At 32.7% G+C, this 13,106-nt stretch overlaps 1 protein-coding gene across 10 annotated transcripts in view; it reads left to right on the plus strand.

Moving 5' to 3' along the window:
• The window catches only part of PPP1R12A (protein phosphatase 1 regulatory subunit 12A), a 142,953-nt gene that overhangs the window by 126,356 nt on the left and 3,491 nt on the right, over positions 1–13,106 (plus strand). For 9 of the 10 annotated variants that reach the window (XM_057740665.1, XM_057740663.1, XM_057740668.1 and 6 more), the window contains 5 exons: positions 761–777; positions 2,022–2,157; positions 4,028–4,132; positions 8,636–8,683; positions 11,634–11,684. In XM_057740665.1, the coding sequence (XP_057596648.1) occupies positions 761–777; positions 2,022–2,157; positions 4,028–4,132; positions 8,636–8,683; positions 11,634–11,684 (357 nt within the window). Of the gene's footprint in view, positions 1–760; positions 778–2,021; positions 2,158–2,483; positions 2,699–4,027; positions 4,133–8,635; positions 8,684–11,633; positions 11,685–13,106 lie in introns of those variants that run through there. The other variant, XR_009054579.1, reaches the window with a different exon arrangement.

A 13,106-nucleotide genomic window follows, 5' to 3' on the forward strand; every position in this document is an offset into this window, starting at 1 on the left:
TCAGAAATTTGACAAACCATTTCTGATAGTTATTTTACAGAAAATTATAGACTCAGTGTTTCCATAGAAAGAGCTAAAGATGACTACCCCCGAAAAATTCTTTGACTCCAATAAGACTATTTTAGCCTATTAATCATTTCACCACTTAGATAAGAATTTTGGAACTTCAGTATAGCACACCACTTGCTTGAGAAAATTAATCATAAGTTCCTGTCCCCTAATCGCTAAACTTAAAGGAATATACAGCTGGATTTCCAGAAAATAAATTTTAAACAAAATATGTATATACTGTTGTACATAAAATACTTTAGGCATTCATTGTTTGTCTCTCATTGCCTCAAAAACAGAAAAATGGGAAAATAGTTGCTTTGAGATGTCACATAATAAACTTGCATTTCTTAATATGAATGTTACTTTCTCCTGCTAAGTGGGTTATAAGTAAATGGATATGTGTCTAATCTCTCTTTGTTTTTCCTTCTAATTTAAAAAATAATGTATGGTGGCATTTGTAGGAATTCACAAAATATGACTATAAATTGGCAAATGTAATTGTACAGTATTGGACAAGGAGAAGTATACAGTGACTGTTCTAGAATTTCTTTGTGAGAACAACCATACTAATGTTAAAGTGTGTATAGTAAATAGATGTTAGTTTAATAGTGTGAAATAGTATTGATGGTAAATTTTCTTGATTAGTCAATAAGTTACTTTAATGAAAGCATAAAAATTTAGTTATGCCTATGTTTTTCTCTCTTTATAGACGGATTCCATTTCTAGGTATGTTTTACTTTTTTTACACTGACCTTTTTCTTATTTTTATCCTTTCTAAAAATATATTGCTAGATATTTATGAATTTTTTAAGTTGATAGAATTATTTTAGTAATAAAAAATCTATAAATGTTTAGATGACCTGATAAGTGTTAATAGCTTTCTTTATCAATGGCTTTACTTCTAGTTCAGTAGTCATAGTGAGTCACTAAGAAAGAAAATTTTTTTCTCACATCTTTCCAACAGTGATAACTTTTCTTAGTTTTCCTAACCTTCCTAAATTACTTCAACATTGACCATCTCGTTATTCTCATCAGAGACTGATGAAGCCCACCAGAGATTGATTTCACTAGGTACTCCGAATCTTCTCTCTTATCCCTACTTTAGATAAAAGAAAACCAGTGAAGACACTTTAAAAGTGTCATCTAGCTCAAATTGTTCTTTTCAGAGAATCTGTGCAATATCCTTGAAGCTAATTTCTGTTTCTCTTCTCTTACTGATAATTGTTAACCAAAGCCTTGTAAAACCAAGAACAAATTTTATATACTGATGATTCTGTCGAATTGAAATGTAGGGGCAATAGCATTTATAAGAAAAGGTAACCCAAAATCAGAACTAAATAATAAGAGGAGCCTCATCTTCAAATGAGATATGTTCCTCTTATTTAGAACAAAACTATTTCTGTTGTCCCTTGGTATCTCCGAGGGATTGGTTCCAAGAACCACCCCCCCACACACACACACACACCCCCAATGGACACAAGAATACACAGATGCTCAGGTCCCTTATATAAAATGGCATAGTACTATCTATCACTTTGGATAGACTCTAGTTAGTTCATCATCTAAAATGTCACTAATTGTAAAATACAATTGTATGCTACTTAAAAAAAGGAAAAGTGCTCCCAATTAAACTTATAATACCCATCAATTGTAAGCCTTGTTCTGATTTCAAAGATATTAAAATGTGGGAAAAAAATGTACAGTTTAAAATTGTTGAAATAATTTATCATGATGTAAAACCAGTTTTGACTTTTAGATATAGAGATATTGAACTCCTCTTCTCAAATAATGGAAATTAGTGTTAAAAATAACTTCTCATTTGTTAATTATATATCATGAAAGTTGATTAGATAACTGATGAAGGAGAATATTACTATTTTGGAATATCTAGTTAAATATACTAGGATGCATGTTAATATAAGTTGTGAACGCCTATAATAAAGATTTTGACTCAGACTCATCTTTTGAAGATATGAAATCAGTTCTACATCAGCTAGTGATCGGTATGATTCCTTGCTGGGTCGCTCCGGATCATACAGTTACTCAGAAGAAAGAAAACCTTACAGTAGCAGGCTAGAAAAGGATGATTCAACTGACTTTAAAAAGGTACTTGGGTTATTTATATTTAATTAAAAGTAATCTTTTTGTTGAGATTTTTACGTTTGGATATTACTCCTAGAAACTCATAGCTAAATCAGTTTCTTGAAATAACTTTAATTTTCGGTTTTGGGCAATTAATGGTAAGTAGAATATAAGTAGCTATTTATTTGTTTTTTTTTTTAAAGGAAAGGGGAAAGTTCCCAAGACTTCCTGCACATTGAATATTGTGCAGTGTGATACTGTGATATTGTGGTTGAGGGGACTTTGAGTAGATTTGGGGTAGAGAAGAGGGTGTTGTGTGTGTGTGAAATCTTTTCTTTATTTGTTAATAGGAAGCAGCCAAACAAAGAATATGGCTTTTCCCAGGAGAATATAGTATTTCCTGGGTAACCGAAAAACTTTTGATAGTTCAAGTGCTGTTAAGGATTAAGGATGGAACTAATTAAGAACTAAGCCCTGGAAACAAAACCATCTAGAATCCTGAAGATCATGATTCTTCATATTATAAGCTTTGAATAAACCTAATGAAGTTTGTTGGAGGAAAAAGGTTTGTGGTATTTGTACATGTCCCCAGGTATATGGCAGCTATTTGAATTACCCACTTTCTTACAAGCCAAATCAAAAAGAGAAAGAAGGTAGGGGGTCAGTTTACATTAGGAATAAGATTCATTCGTTCTGTAAAGAACTGAACACTGAACTGTGCTTAGTAGTAAAGTTCTACTCATGGGCAGTGGAGATGGAGATACTGCTTCTGCTCTTAATGAGCATCTTCCATAAAGTAGGCAGGCAGACCTTATTATATAATGATTTAAATTGAAACCATTATCCTGAAGTAAGTAAACAGTTTTATACAACTATGTAACAAAAGAACATGACAAGGCCTGAGGATAGATTTCTTAAGGAAGTAAAACTTCAGCTAAGAACAGAAGGATGATTAGTAGTTAACTGGCAGAAGTGGGAGAAAAAAGTGTTCCAGGTGGAAGGAATTGCAAGCACACAGACCAACCTGGTGGTGGGAGGGTACGTGATGTATTGAATTTTCAGTATGGCTAGTAGAGCAAAGGCGGTGGTAGTGTGAGATTGCAGCCTACAGATGTGTAGGCTAGGACCAGACCATCAGTGCCTTGCAGGCTGTTTTAAGGATTTCCTTATACTGAGAACATTGGGAAGCCATTCAAGAGTTTTTAATGTATGGGGGTTAATGGAATAGTTGCCTTATGAAAATTATGAGATTGTCATTTTGAAAATTTAACTCTTGTACAGATTAAAGGGAGATGAGAAGAACAATTCTAATAATAAGAATGTCTAGGTAAGAGATGATTGTAGCCATCTATGGTTGTAGTAGTAGAGATGAGGGAAAAAGAAGTAGTAGATTCAAGTGTTAGGAAAGTATTCAAGAAATATTTCACTTCCCTTTTAACTTTAGTAAAAGTAATACAAGTGTAATGATAAATGCAACTGATACTCTATCTCAGTGTCAGGAATTAAAGAGGGAATGATAGCAGAAAGGCTCACAGACTCCAAATAAAGACCATAATGGTTCCTTAACTCCAGCTATGATCACTGTGCAGATATGTGGTCCCTCTTTATCAAATAACTGAATTTTTTTAATGGAAACTGAAAAGTCTGGATTTTCAGTGAAGTAATAAATTTTAAATACTGGAGCTAGTTTTAAAGAGTTCATGTGGGACAAATACACCTGAATAACCAAAAATTTCTACCTTGAGACCACAAAGCATTAAAATTTAATGCCTTTTTAATAGCTCATGTTACATTAATCTTTCTATTTTAATATTGCAAAGTAATCGGTGGGAAATCCTCTTAAAATAGTAAAAAAGCAGAAAAGTAATTTGTTCTTCTCCCTTAATTTGTATAGCTTTATGAACAAATTTTAGCTGAAAATGAAAAGCTGAAAGCACAGCTACATGATACAAATATGGAACTGACAGATCTTAAATTACAATTGGAAAAGGCCACCCAGGTTTGTACCTTTTTCTCTGTTACTCTAAAAGTAATGGTTGTGATTTATTCTCTCTAAAAATTGCATTGAAATGTTCTATTGTTCTCTTGTGCTCTAGATATGTTTGGTTATTGATAATAGCTTATTTATTAATAGGAAGGAATCAAGATAATACAGTTTACTGATAATTTACTTTTTTCTGAAGTAAATTAAAAATATAGAAGTATGGGCTTCCCTGGTGGCACAGGGTTGGGAGTCCGCCTGCCAGTACAGGGGACACGGGTTCGATCCCTTGTCCGGGAGGATCCTGTATACTGCAGAGCAGCTAGGCCCATGCACCACAACTAATGAGCCCATGCTCCGCAACTGCTGAAGCCCAGGTGCCAGGAGCCCGTGCTCCGCAGCAAGAGAGGCCACCGAGATGAGGAGCCTGCGGCACCACAACAAAGAGTAGCACCCACTCTCTGCAGCTACAGAAAGCTTGCACGCAGCAGTGAAGACCAAACACTGCCAATAAATAAAAATTAATTTTAAAAAATATATATATATGTAAAAGTATATAGCCTTACAGTGGAAAGTCGAAGTATTTTTAAGCCTTTTAATATCTATGTTGTGGTACATGAAGGATTTTAAATGCTTATTTCCAGCATACCAAATGGAGCATGGCAATAAAAGCATCTATACAGAATTTTTATAATAATTTTTATTCATTATGAATGTTTCCTGTTTAGTCAGAAAAACCCTGATTTGATGTAATAATTCTGGAAGAAAATAATTTTAGACATAATTCCTTTCACGTTCCTTCCGTGCAACAACCTAGCAGAGATAATTTTAGACAAGAAAACTAGGATAGCCAAGCAGAACTTACAGCCTTGTACATATGATCTAAGATGTATATGATCTAAGAATTGTTTCCCAAGCTCTTTTTTCACAAAACACTAGTTCTGGGAGATAGTTCTAGCACATTGCCTCTTCCTTCTCCTGCCCTCCTTCAAAACAAAAAAAAAAAAAGAAAAGAGCTTTGTGATCCAATAAACTGAGAAATACTGTATTGTCTATATCTTGGAGATTTTACAGGGTTTATTTATATGTTAAAGGCTCCCATGAGTCCCATAATTTTTAAGGAAACAAACTTGTTTAATTTTAACATAAGACTTTCTAGCATAAACATATTTCTGCAGTAAACTTTTAGAATCCAGTTTGAAAGCACTGATCTAAAATGGCATCTTCAGTTCTATAAATGAGATTGCATACTTTCTGTGACCATTCTTTTACACATCATTTTCATAATTTTTAAAATTAATTCTTTATGTTAAACTTACACTTACTGCCAGGTCCCTTTTTGTTGTTAACCACTATTACATTGTGAAGCAATTGTCGGTGTACAGTGGCATCTATGCTAAAATTGCAGTTATCAAGCTAACCTTGGTTATGAAGACTCAGATTCCATCAGGTGATGAGGGTTTACTATGAAGATACACAAAGAAGTACTGCAGAACAAGAACACATTTCATAATGTGGTGTCATAAAAACTTGAAATGTCACACAAGTTTAAACTTGCTGGCTTTACACTTAGGCTTCATGGTAAACTGGGATATCATTCTTCAGGTTGCATTAGTAGCTTAGTGAGCCACTACAAACTGTCATAACTAGTTCCCTGAAAATAGTTTCAGCTCTAGAGATTTGGTCATAATATTTTCTAAATAAAAATGTCCACTGCTCCCTACTCTAGTATTCTGTCATGGTGACTCAGCTAATCTGTGTTTCCACTGCTTACTGCTGTTTCTTTCTTTCTCTGCTTTTCTGCCTACTCTGTTGTCATCTAATTCTTCCTATCTGTTTCTCATTCAAACTCTACAAGAGAGGGGAACTCATAGAATTAGCCAGTTATGATCAACGGGAAGCAGTTCTGTTAGTGCCCATGAACCTATTAGTGACCATTTCATAGGACACTGGACAACTACTGCAAGCTTCCTTTGGGTCAGGTACCAATTTCTGATCCCATCGACTGTGGCCAGAGAAATAAGTCACTGGATTAAAGAGTATGACAGCTTCTGCCTTAGCAGGCATTCTAAGTATCATGCCCCGTGTACTGAGTTAATAATGGGAAGAGTAATTAGAGTATGGCATATTGAGTAAACATTCAAAGTTAATATCTTAGGTGGAAACACTACCTAAATGTCATTTCAAATATTTAGGGATATATGTAAAAGTAAAACTGATAGGACATTAAACTTTTTGTTCAATTTTAGAGTTATTTATCCTGAGCATTTAAGTCTGCTGTGAATCTTTCCACCTGATTTTTTTTTTTAAGCATTTCTTTTGTAACTATTCATAGGTATACGTAGTAGTGGCAGTTTTGAGAGTCACATGGAATTTTTCCAAGGGAACAATCATCCTATAAGAATTAATCTCGGGAATTTCCTGGCAGTCCAGTGGATAGGCCTCTGTGCTTTCACTGCCATGCGCCTGGATTCAATCAAGAATTAAGCTTGAAGTTTAGGTTTGATAGTATTTAGCCAGAGACTCTAGAATTCATGAATTCTGCCTTAACCTAGCTACCCTCAAGGGAGGGAAATAGGCTAATTTACCAGAAACCAGTTGATGAATAATTATTTTGTCAAATGTCACTTTGCCAGGTTTACTAGTTGTTATTTTAACAGCTTTAGTTAGAATATTTGCCAGAAATATTAACTAAAGTTGATTTTTTTTAACCCTAAAGAATTAACAGATGAATCATATAATTGCTGAACTGTCCCTATATGGAAAAAAAAATACAATTCTAATTTTCCATTTAACATTTTATTAATTTATGTGTTGACATTGTTCTAGCCATTTTTTGTTTTAGGTATTTTTTAATGTCTTTTTAACATTTTTCAGTCTTTTAAGCACTTTTACTGTTCATTTGCACTTGCTTAAGTGGCATATTAGCCTGTTTTATATTTCTAGCAATTAAAATATAAATTTGTTTAAAAACATCAACAGTATATCAAAATTAGCTGAAAGTCTCATCTTATTTGAAATTCTGAATTTGATTTCTAACAATAAGCAGTGGGACTATATTAACTTTTATTTTTCCAGAAAGAATAAGCACAAAAAACATAAAATCATTTAAAACAGATTAGTAATTCCCTGGCAGTCTGGTGGTTAAGACTCCGAGCTTTCATTGCTGAGGGCATGTGTTTGATTCTTGGTTGGGGAACCAAAATCCTACAAGCTGTGCAGCAAGGCCAAAAAAAAAATTAAAATAAATAAAACAACAGATTAAATGGCCATGATTAGATCTTTATTTCTATACTATAACATTAAGAAAGAAATTGTGCAAAAAGGATCAAAAAGTAACTTGGTTTACAAGCTGTGATGATACAAAAATATGAATGTTGAAAGGGTTGGCAGAAGAGAAAATTATATAAAGAAATGTTTTTAAATCATCAAACAGTGAAGTTGTGCTTAATCAATGATGAACCATATATGCATATAGAGAGAGTCTTTTTAAGTATATTTTGTGGTTAATGATCATAAAAGAGCATTCTTATTAAGTAGTCGTCAAAAGCCATTTGTGGTAAATTTTTTAAATTGATTATTCAGCAGATTGTCTTCTGGGGAATTAACCTTTTCAGGAATTCATTTTCAACAAATTGACTAGGAATCCCAAGGGAGATGTATGAACAGAGATCAATATAAATAGGAACTAAGCACTTGTTTTTAACTGGTCTTGTACTCAGTACTCATATGCACAACTCTCTGGTATTGAGTGCAACATGTGGCTAAAAACGCCAAGGGTCCTTTTCATTGCACAGTATAGGAAGCAGAAGAAAAATGAGAGACCTGAGCTTACCAGAAGAAGAAAAGCTATATAGCTAGGGTTTCTTATAAGTGACAGTGGATGTGAACCTTCTTACCTATTTTGGAACATGGATGACTGGAAAAGAAAACTCTAGGGAAAGAGTGAGCAAGACTAAGCCATGAGAGAGGACAAAAAGGCCAGTTTACTGGTCTGACTGCATGGATACAGTCATACAACGTGGTCCAAACTACATTTCAGTCAAGATCCTGGAAGCTGAGCATTCAGGTTAGCCACTCTTCCTTATGGTGTAGGAAAAGAGAAAGCTTGAACATCAAAAGGAAAACTGGGATGTTTTTGGCTTTGTTCCAGAGTACTTACCCATCCTTATTCCCAGCTCAGCTGTAAAGACCTGAGGAAAAATGATACATAAATTATGAGAGATGTGGAGACCATTGTATGAGGATGAGTCAAAAATGAACCACAGTCCGATTATATTAAAACTTCTGTAAACTCTACAGCTAGAGTGCAGATAATTTTTGACTCCCCCTCGTATTTCTAAGCATTCCTCTAACTCTTTATTATTTAGGTACAAATCTTGTTTTTTCTTTGGTCACACCTGTGTATTACTCCTCCTGAATAGTGTGATTTCTTTGAATACCGGTAGAGGAGAGTTACTATGGTCCTCTCCCCTTCCTTATATCTTATAGCTTATATCTCATTTATATTTCTTCTTGCAGAGACAAGAAAGATTTGCTGATAGGTCACTATTGGAAATGGAAAAAAGGGTAAGTGTCCATCTTACTGAATAAGTAATCATTTTCCCCCTGTAATTTCTGTGTAAGCGATGGTAGGTTTTTTGATTTCCTTTAGTTTTGTTTTTAAGGATGGTAGTTTTAATTAGTTTAAATTAATATTCATTAACTTGATTATGAATGTTTTCTAGCTTATCTTCTTTATAGAGTCTTATGGGGTGAAATTACCTTGTTAAACAAAATTTAACTATGTTATTCTTTTAATGAACAAAAAAACATATCTTGCCTTGATTCTGAAACGTACACATTGAGATAGTGAATCTGATATTTTTTAAATGCCATTTATCTCTCTTTGATTTTCTGTGGTGATATATAATTTACATTTAGTTTAATTCTTTACAAAATTAAAATACTTCCATTCTTAAAGTTTTTAAAGACCTGGGGACCAAATTTTCAAATTCTTTTTAAAGTTAATTTAATAATATTTAATTTTGAGTTTAAATATTTAACTTAAGTAAGCTCTTTTAGAACTAACCAAAAAAAAGATCACAAAAAAATCATTTTACCATTTTATGTCTTTCTACAATTTTTTTATCTGGCTATGATATATTCACTTGTATTTTTCTCCTCTTATTATTATTATTGCTCAGGGATCTGGCAGTGGGCATAGGAATCACTCCACAAGTTTAATCTGAGCAGTTGAAGATCTATAAATGATCAAAAGTTAATGGAAAAATTAACTCAGAGAGTATCTGTAGTACGACTGAGCAGTGGCTAGATTTTCAGGGTTTCAGCCAGAGAAGAAATTATATACTATGGAGCTATGATCTCTGGATAGTCAAGAGCACTTGATAAAAGAATATTTTCTTCCATTCCATTTTAAAAATAACCAGTTTACCTTTTTTGACCCCAGAAAAGGAGAGAAACGATAAAAATACAGAATGCATAAACATATAGTTAATGTCTGTGTCGTTTACTAACCTGTAACGTGTAATAACTACTAGTTTTAGTACGATTTCATCAGGTTTTAAAAATCATTGTTCTGGACCATTTAAACAACTATTAATCTAACTTGTAATTGCTAAAAATTTAGGATGGCTTATTTTACTAAATTTAATGTTGATTATTATATCACAATATAACTTACTGAATTTTATATCCAAGAGATGCAGAAACAGTAAAGAAATGTTTTCAGTTCTCTTTTATCCATACTAATAGTTGAGATGAAAGACAGAGATAACATATACTTAATCAAAATATTCTTTATTTTTGAGATAGTCACATTTTTTAAGAATATTTAATTTTCATGAAAATAATGTATTTATTACAAAAATTTTAGCAAAAGGTGAAAATAAAATCTCCCCATCATGCAGAGAGATAAGTGATATTTTTATGTCTATCCTTTTTTTTCTTATCTAGGCTTATGCACCTACAATATACACAAGTTCATATTCTAACATTCTCACCTGACCTCCTTTTTCTGCCTATCAAATGTAGATAAACTACAAAGTAGCTAATCTACTCTGTTTAACAGGCATTGGTAATCATAGTATTATTAACTGCTAACTTTTATTCAGCACTCTTTCACATACCAGGCAGGCACTGAGTTAAGCACTTTATATGCATTTTTTTCTCTTAATCATATTTTTAAATGGTAATAAGTTTATCTGTCAAATATAAGAAATTGCCTGCAACTTTACAGTCGTCAGGCAGTGGGGCAATTTGGTATAGTGTTGTTATCTTGCTTTACCACTAGGTAGTTAAAATCTTGAAGACACATAATAAAGTTGAGGATGATCAGGGTGTTACCCATTAATTGGAGGAAATATGCTATTGCTGATATTTCACAAAGTTATGAGGATCAAATATGATATTATATGTCCTAGTATTTTGAGAAGTGCAGTGGTTTTTATGAATGTGTCATGGCTGTATTGTTAACTAGGAGAAAGGTCTGTTTATCAAAAGTAACATTTTTGTCTATGTGATAATGTTAAACATGCTAATAATAGAATAACATGGTACTTACATGACTATGAGTAGGATTCCATCTAATTTTTTAAATCACATACTCTAAAAATGTTAACATTTACAGTAAATGTACTGCTTTACTAAATATCAACATTATTAATCTGGGAAAGAATGTGTTAGAAATAGTTTCAATGTGATTAAACTAAATTTAAATGGTTTGTATCTGAAAGGTGACCGGCAAGAGTCAGTATCTTCTGGGCGGTATGATCTAACCAAAGTTTTAAGCACATTAATTACTGCTGCTTGCTTTTTGCATAACACCCTAGAATGCTTATTATTTAAGGGAGAGTAAAACTGTACACTGCAGTAACGTACTGTATGTTGCCTTTGCCTGTCACTCTTTGAAACAAGGTAGTTTAAAATAAATGCTACAGTTGCTTCTTCATTAGATTCACTGCATTGATGCTACACAGAGTATCAAACTAAATACCAAGCTGTAAAGTCAATTGGACAAATAATGACTAGTAAACATTGTGGGTGGAGGAGATGAACATCTTTTAGATCCTTTTGAAATTTTAAAGTATGCATGTTTTAGGTACGTTTGCTTCTTGCTTTTCTGCTTCTTATCACTGTAGAGTAATTGCATCTTTGTGTGAGTTGTTTTTTGTTTTGTTTTGTTTTTTTTCCCTATTCTATACAGTCCTCAGTCTTTGAGTATTGGTTTACTCTATCCCTAAGTTTTATGTGAACTAAAAAGTTTGAACATGTTATGTAGCATCTTACCAGAAAGTCAGAGCTTTAAAGAAAGAGCTTATAGGAAGTAATGTAATACTGATCTTCGTATTTATTTCTGTCAAATTTTGGAAAGCTCTTTACACATCACTGGCATCACATCTTTTTCTACACTGCTCCTGATTTGATTTTTTATTCTAAAGTATCACTATTTCACAATTTAGAAGAAAATTTAAGAATATAATAATTATATCATTAACAGTAGTACCTTAAATTCATCTAGGAACGAAGAGCTCTAGAAAGAAGAATATCTGAAATGGAAGAAGAGCTCAAAGTAAGTAAACCAGCTGAGGAATAAACTCAAATTTTACAGTACTGTTATAGATACTATGTTTACATTAATTGTTCTTAAAGCTGCTTATGCAGTTTGTGAGTTATCTATATCTTGTGTTTCTCTTTCTTCCTAAATCCAGGTTTTAGGTGAGCTAGAAGCATACTTAAAACTCAAATCTTTTTGTTAATCAATTTTTGTGGTACGTTTGATGTTCAGGTGTAGAATAAATTGGACAACAATGACTGTAAGATTTGGGATTTATCATTTATTCTTTACATTCCAAATACTCTGTTCCTTGGAAGATAAATGGTGAAGGGGGATCACTACAAAAATGTTCTCTTTTGAAAATAAAGGACAGTAGAGTAGTGGACAGTCAGAGGTACAATTTATTGAACTCTGCATCACCTGTGAAAATAAGTTCATTTTGAATATTGCAAGGTACATTCCTTGCAGGAAAAAAGAAATAACACAGTTAATTGATTACCTCTTATTACATTGTCTTGCATAAAATATCTATCACATTATGAATTAATGGACTAATGCATAGGAAATTATGTCCATAGAATTAGAATTTCAAGATTTAAATGTTTTTCTGTTGAATTATTTGGTTTCTTATTAGATCATTATTGAATGGCTTTGGAGAAAATATTTTTGAATTTTGTTTGTCTGTGTATTTTGTTTGATAAGGAATTTTAGAACTACATTGTTTACTTTTGTAAATTTCATGGAATATTCTTTTAAAACTCTTAATTTTTTTCTTCTTGTATTTGTTATCCTTTGATTCTTTGTTTTCACTGTACTCTTTCCAGCTTTCTTATTTTTTATTTTCTATTTCTTTATGTTCTGATTCCTGCAGAATCTGCACCAAATAAAGCAAATTCAAACTCTGAAAGAGTTAAATGAGCGACTGCTGACTGAGAATAGGGCCTTGACAAGAGTGGTAGCCAAGCGCTCAGGGTTCTGTAGGCAACTGCAGTCTGTGAATCTATAATTTATAGTTGCATCATTTCTTCTTAGTAGAGCCAGGCAGGTGTTTTTGTATTAGTAAGCGTGTCTTGAGCTCACTTTTACAAATTAATGCCATTGTGTCTGGAGCTTATCATATAACTGTTTAATTATGCATGGCTTCTCAGAATGTTAGAAAGTGTCACTAATTCTGTATTGTAACTGATAAACTGCAGTAAACTGAGGGAATGATCTAGGCATTTAGGTAAAAGGCTTATCTGCACTTTTGCAAAACATGTGCACATTTTGGCTCTGTAGATATTTTAGCACTTAAAAATGTGACTTTGAAATTCTTTACTAGAAACAAAATGGACCATAAACAATATAACATGCATTTTACATAAAATTAATGTGTGTTGAAGCTGAATAAACATGAATTGTCTGCTTTTCAAAATAATGTCATTTTCAGTCAGAATC

This window comes from Hippopotamus amphibius, chromosome 7 (assembly GCF_030028045.1).
Source record: "Hippopotamus amphibius kiboko isolate mHipAmp2 chromosome 7, mHipAmp2.hap2, whole genome shotgun sequence".
NCBI lineage: Eukaryota > Metazoa > Chordata > Mammalia > Artiodactyla > Hippopotamidae > Hippopotamus > Hippopotamus amphibius.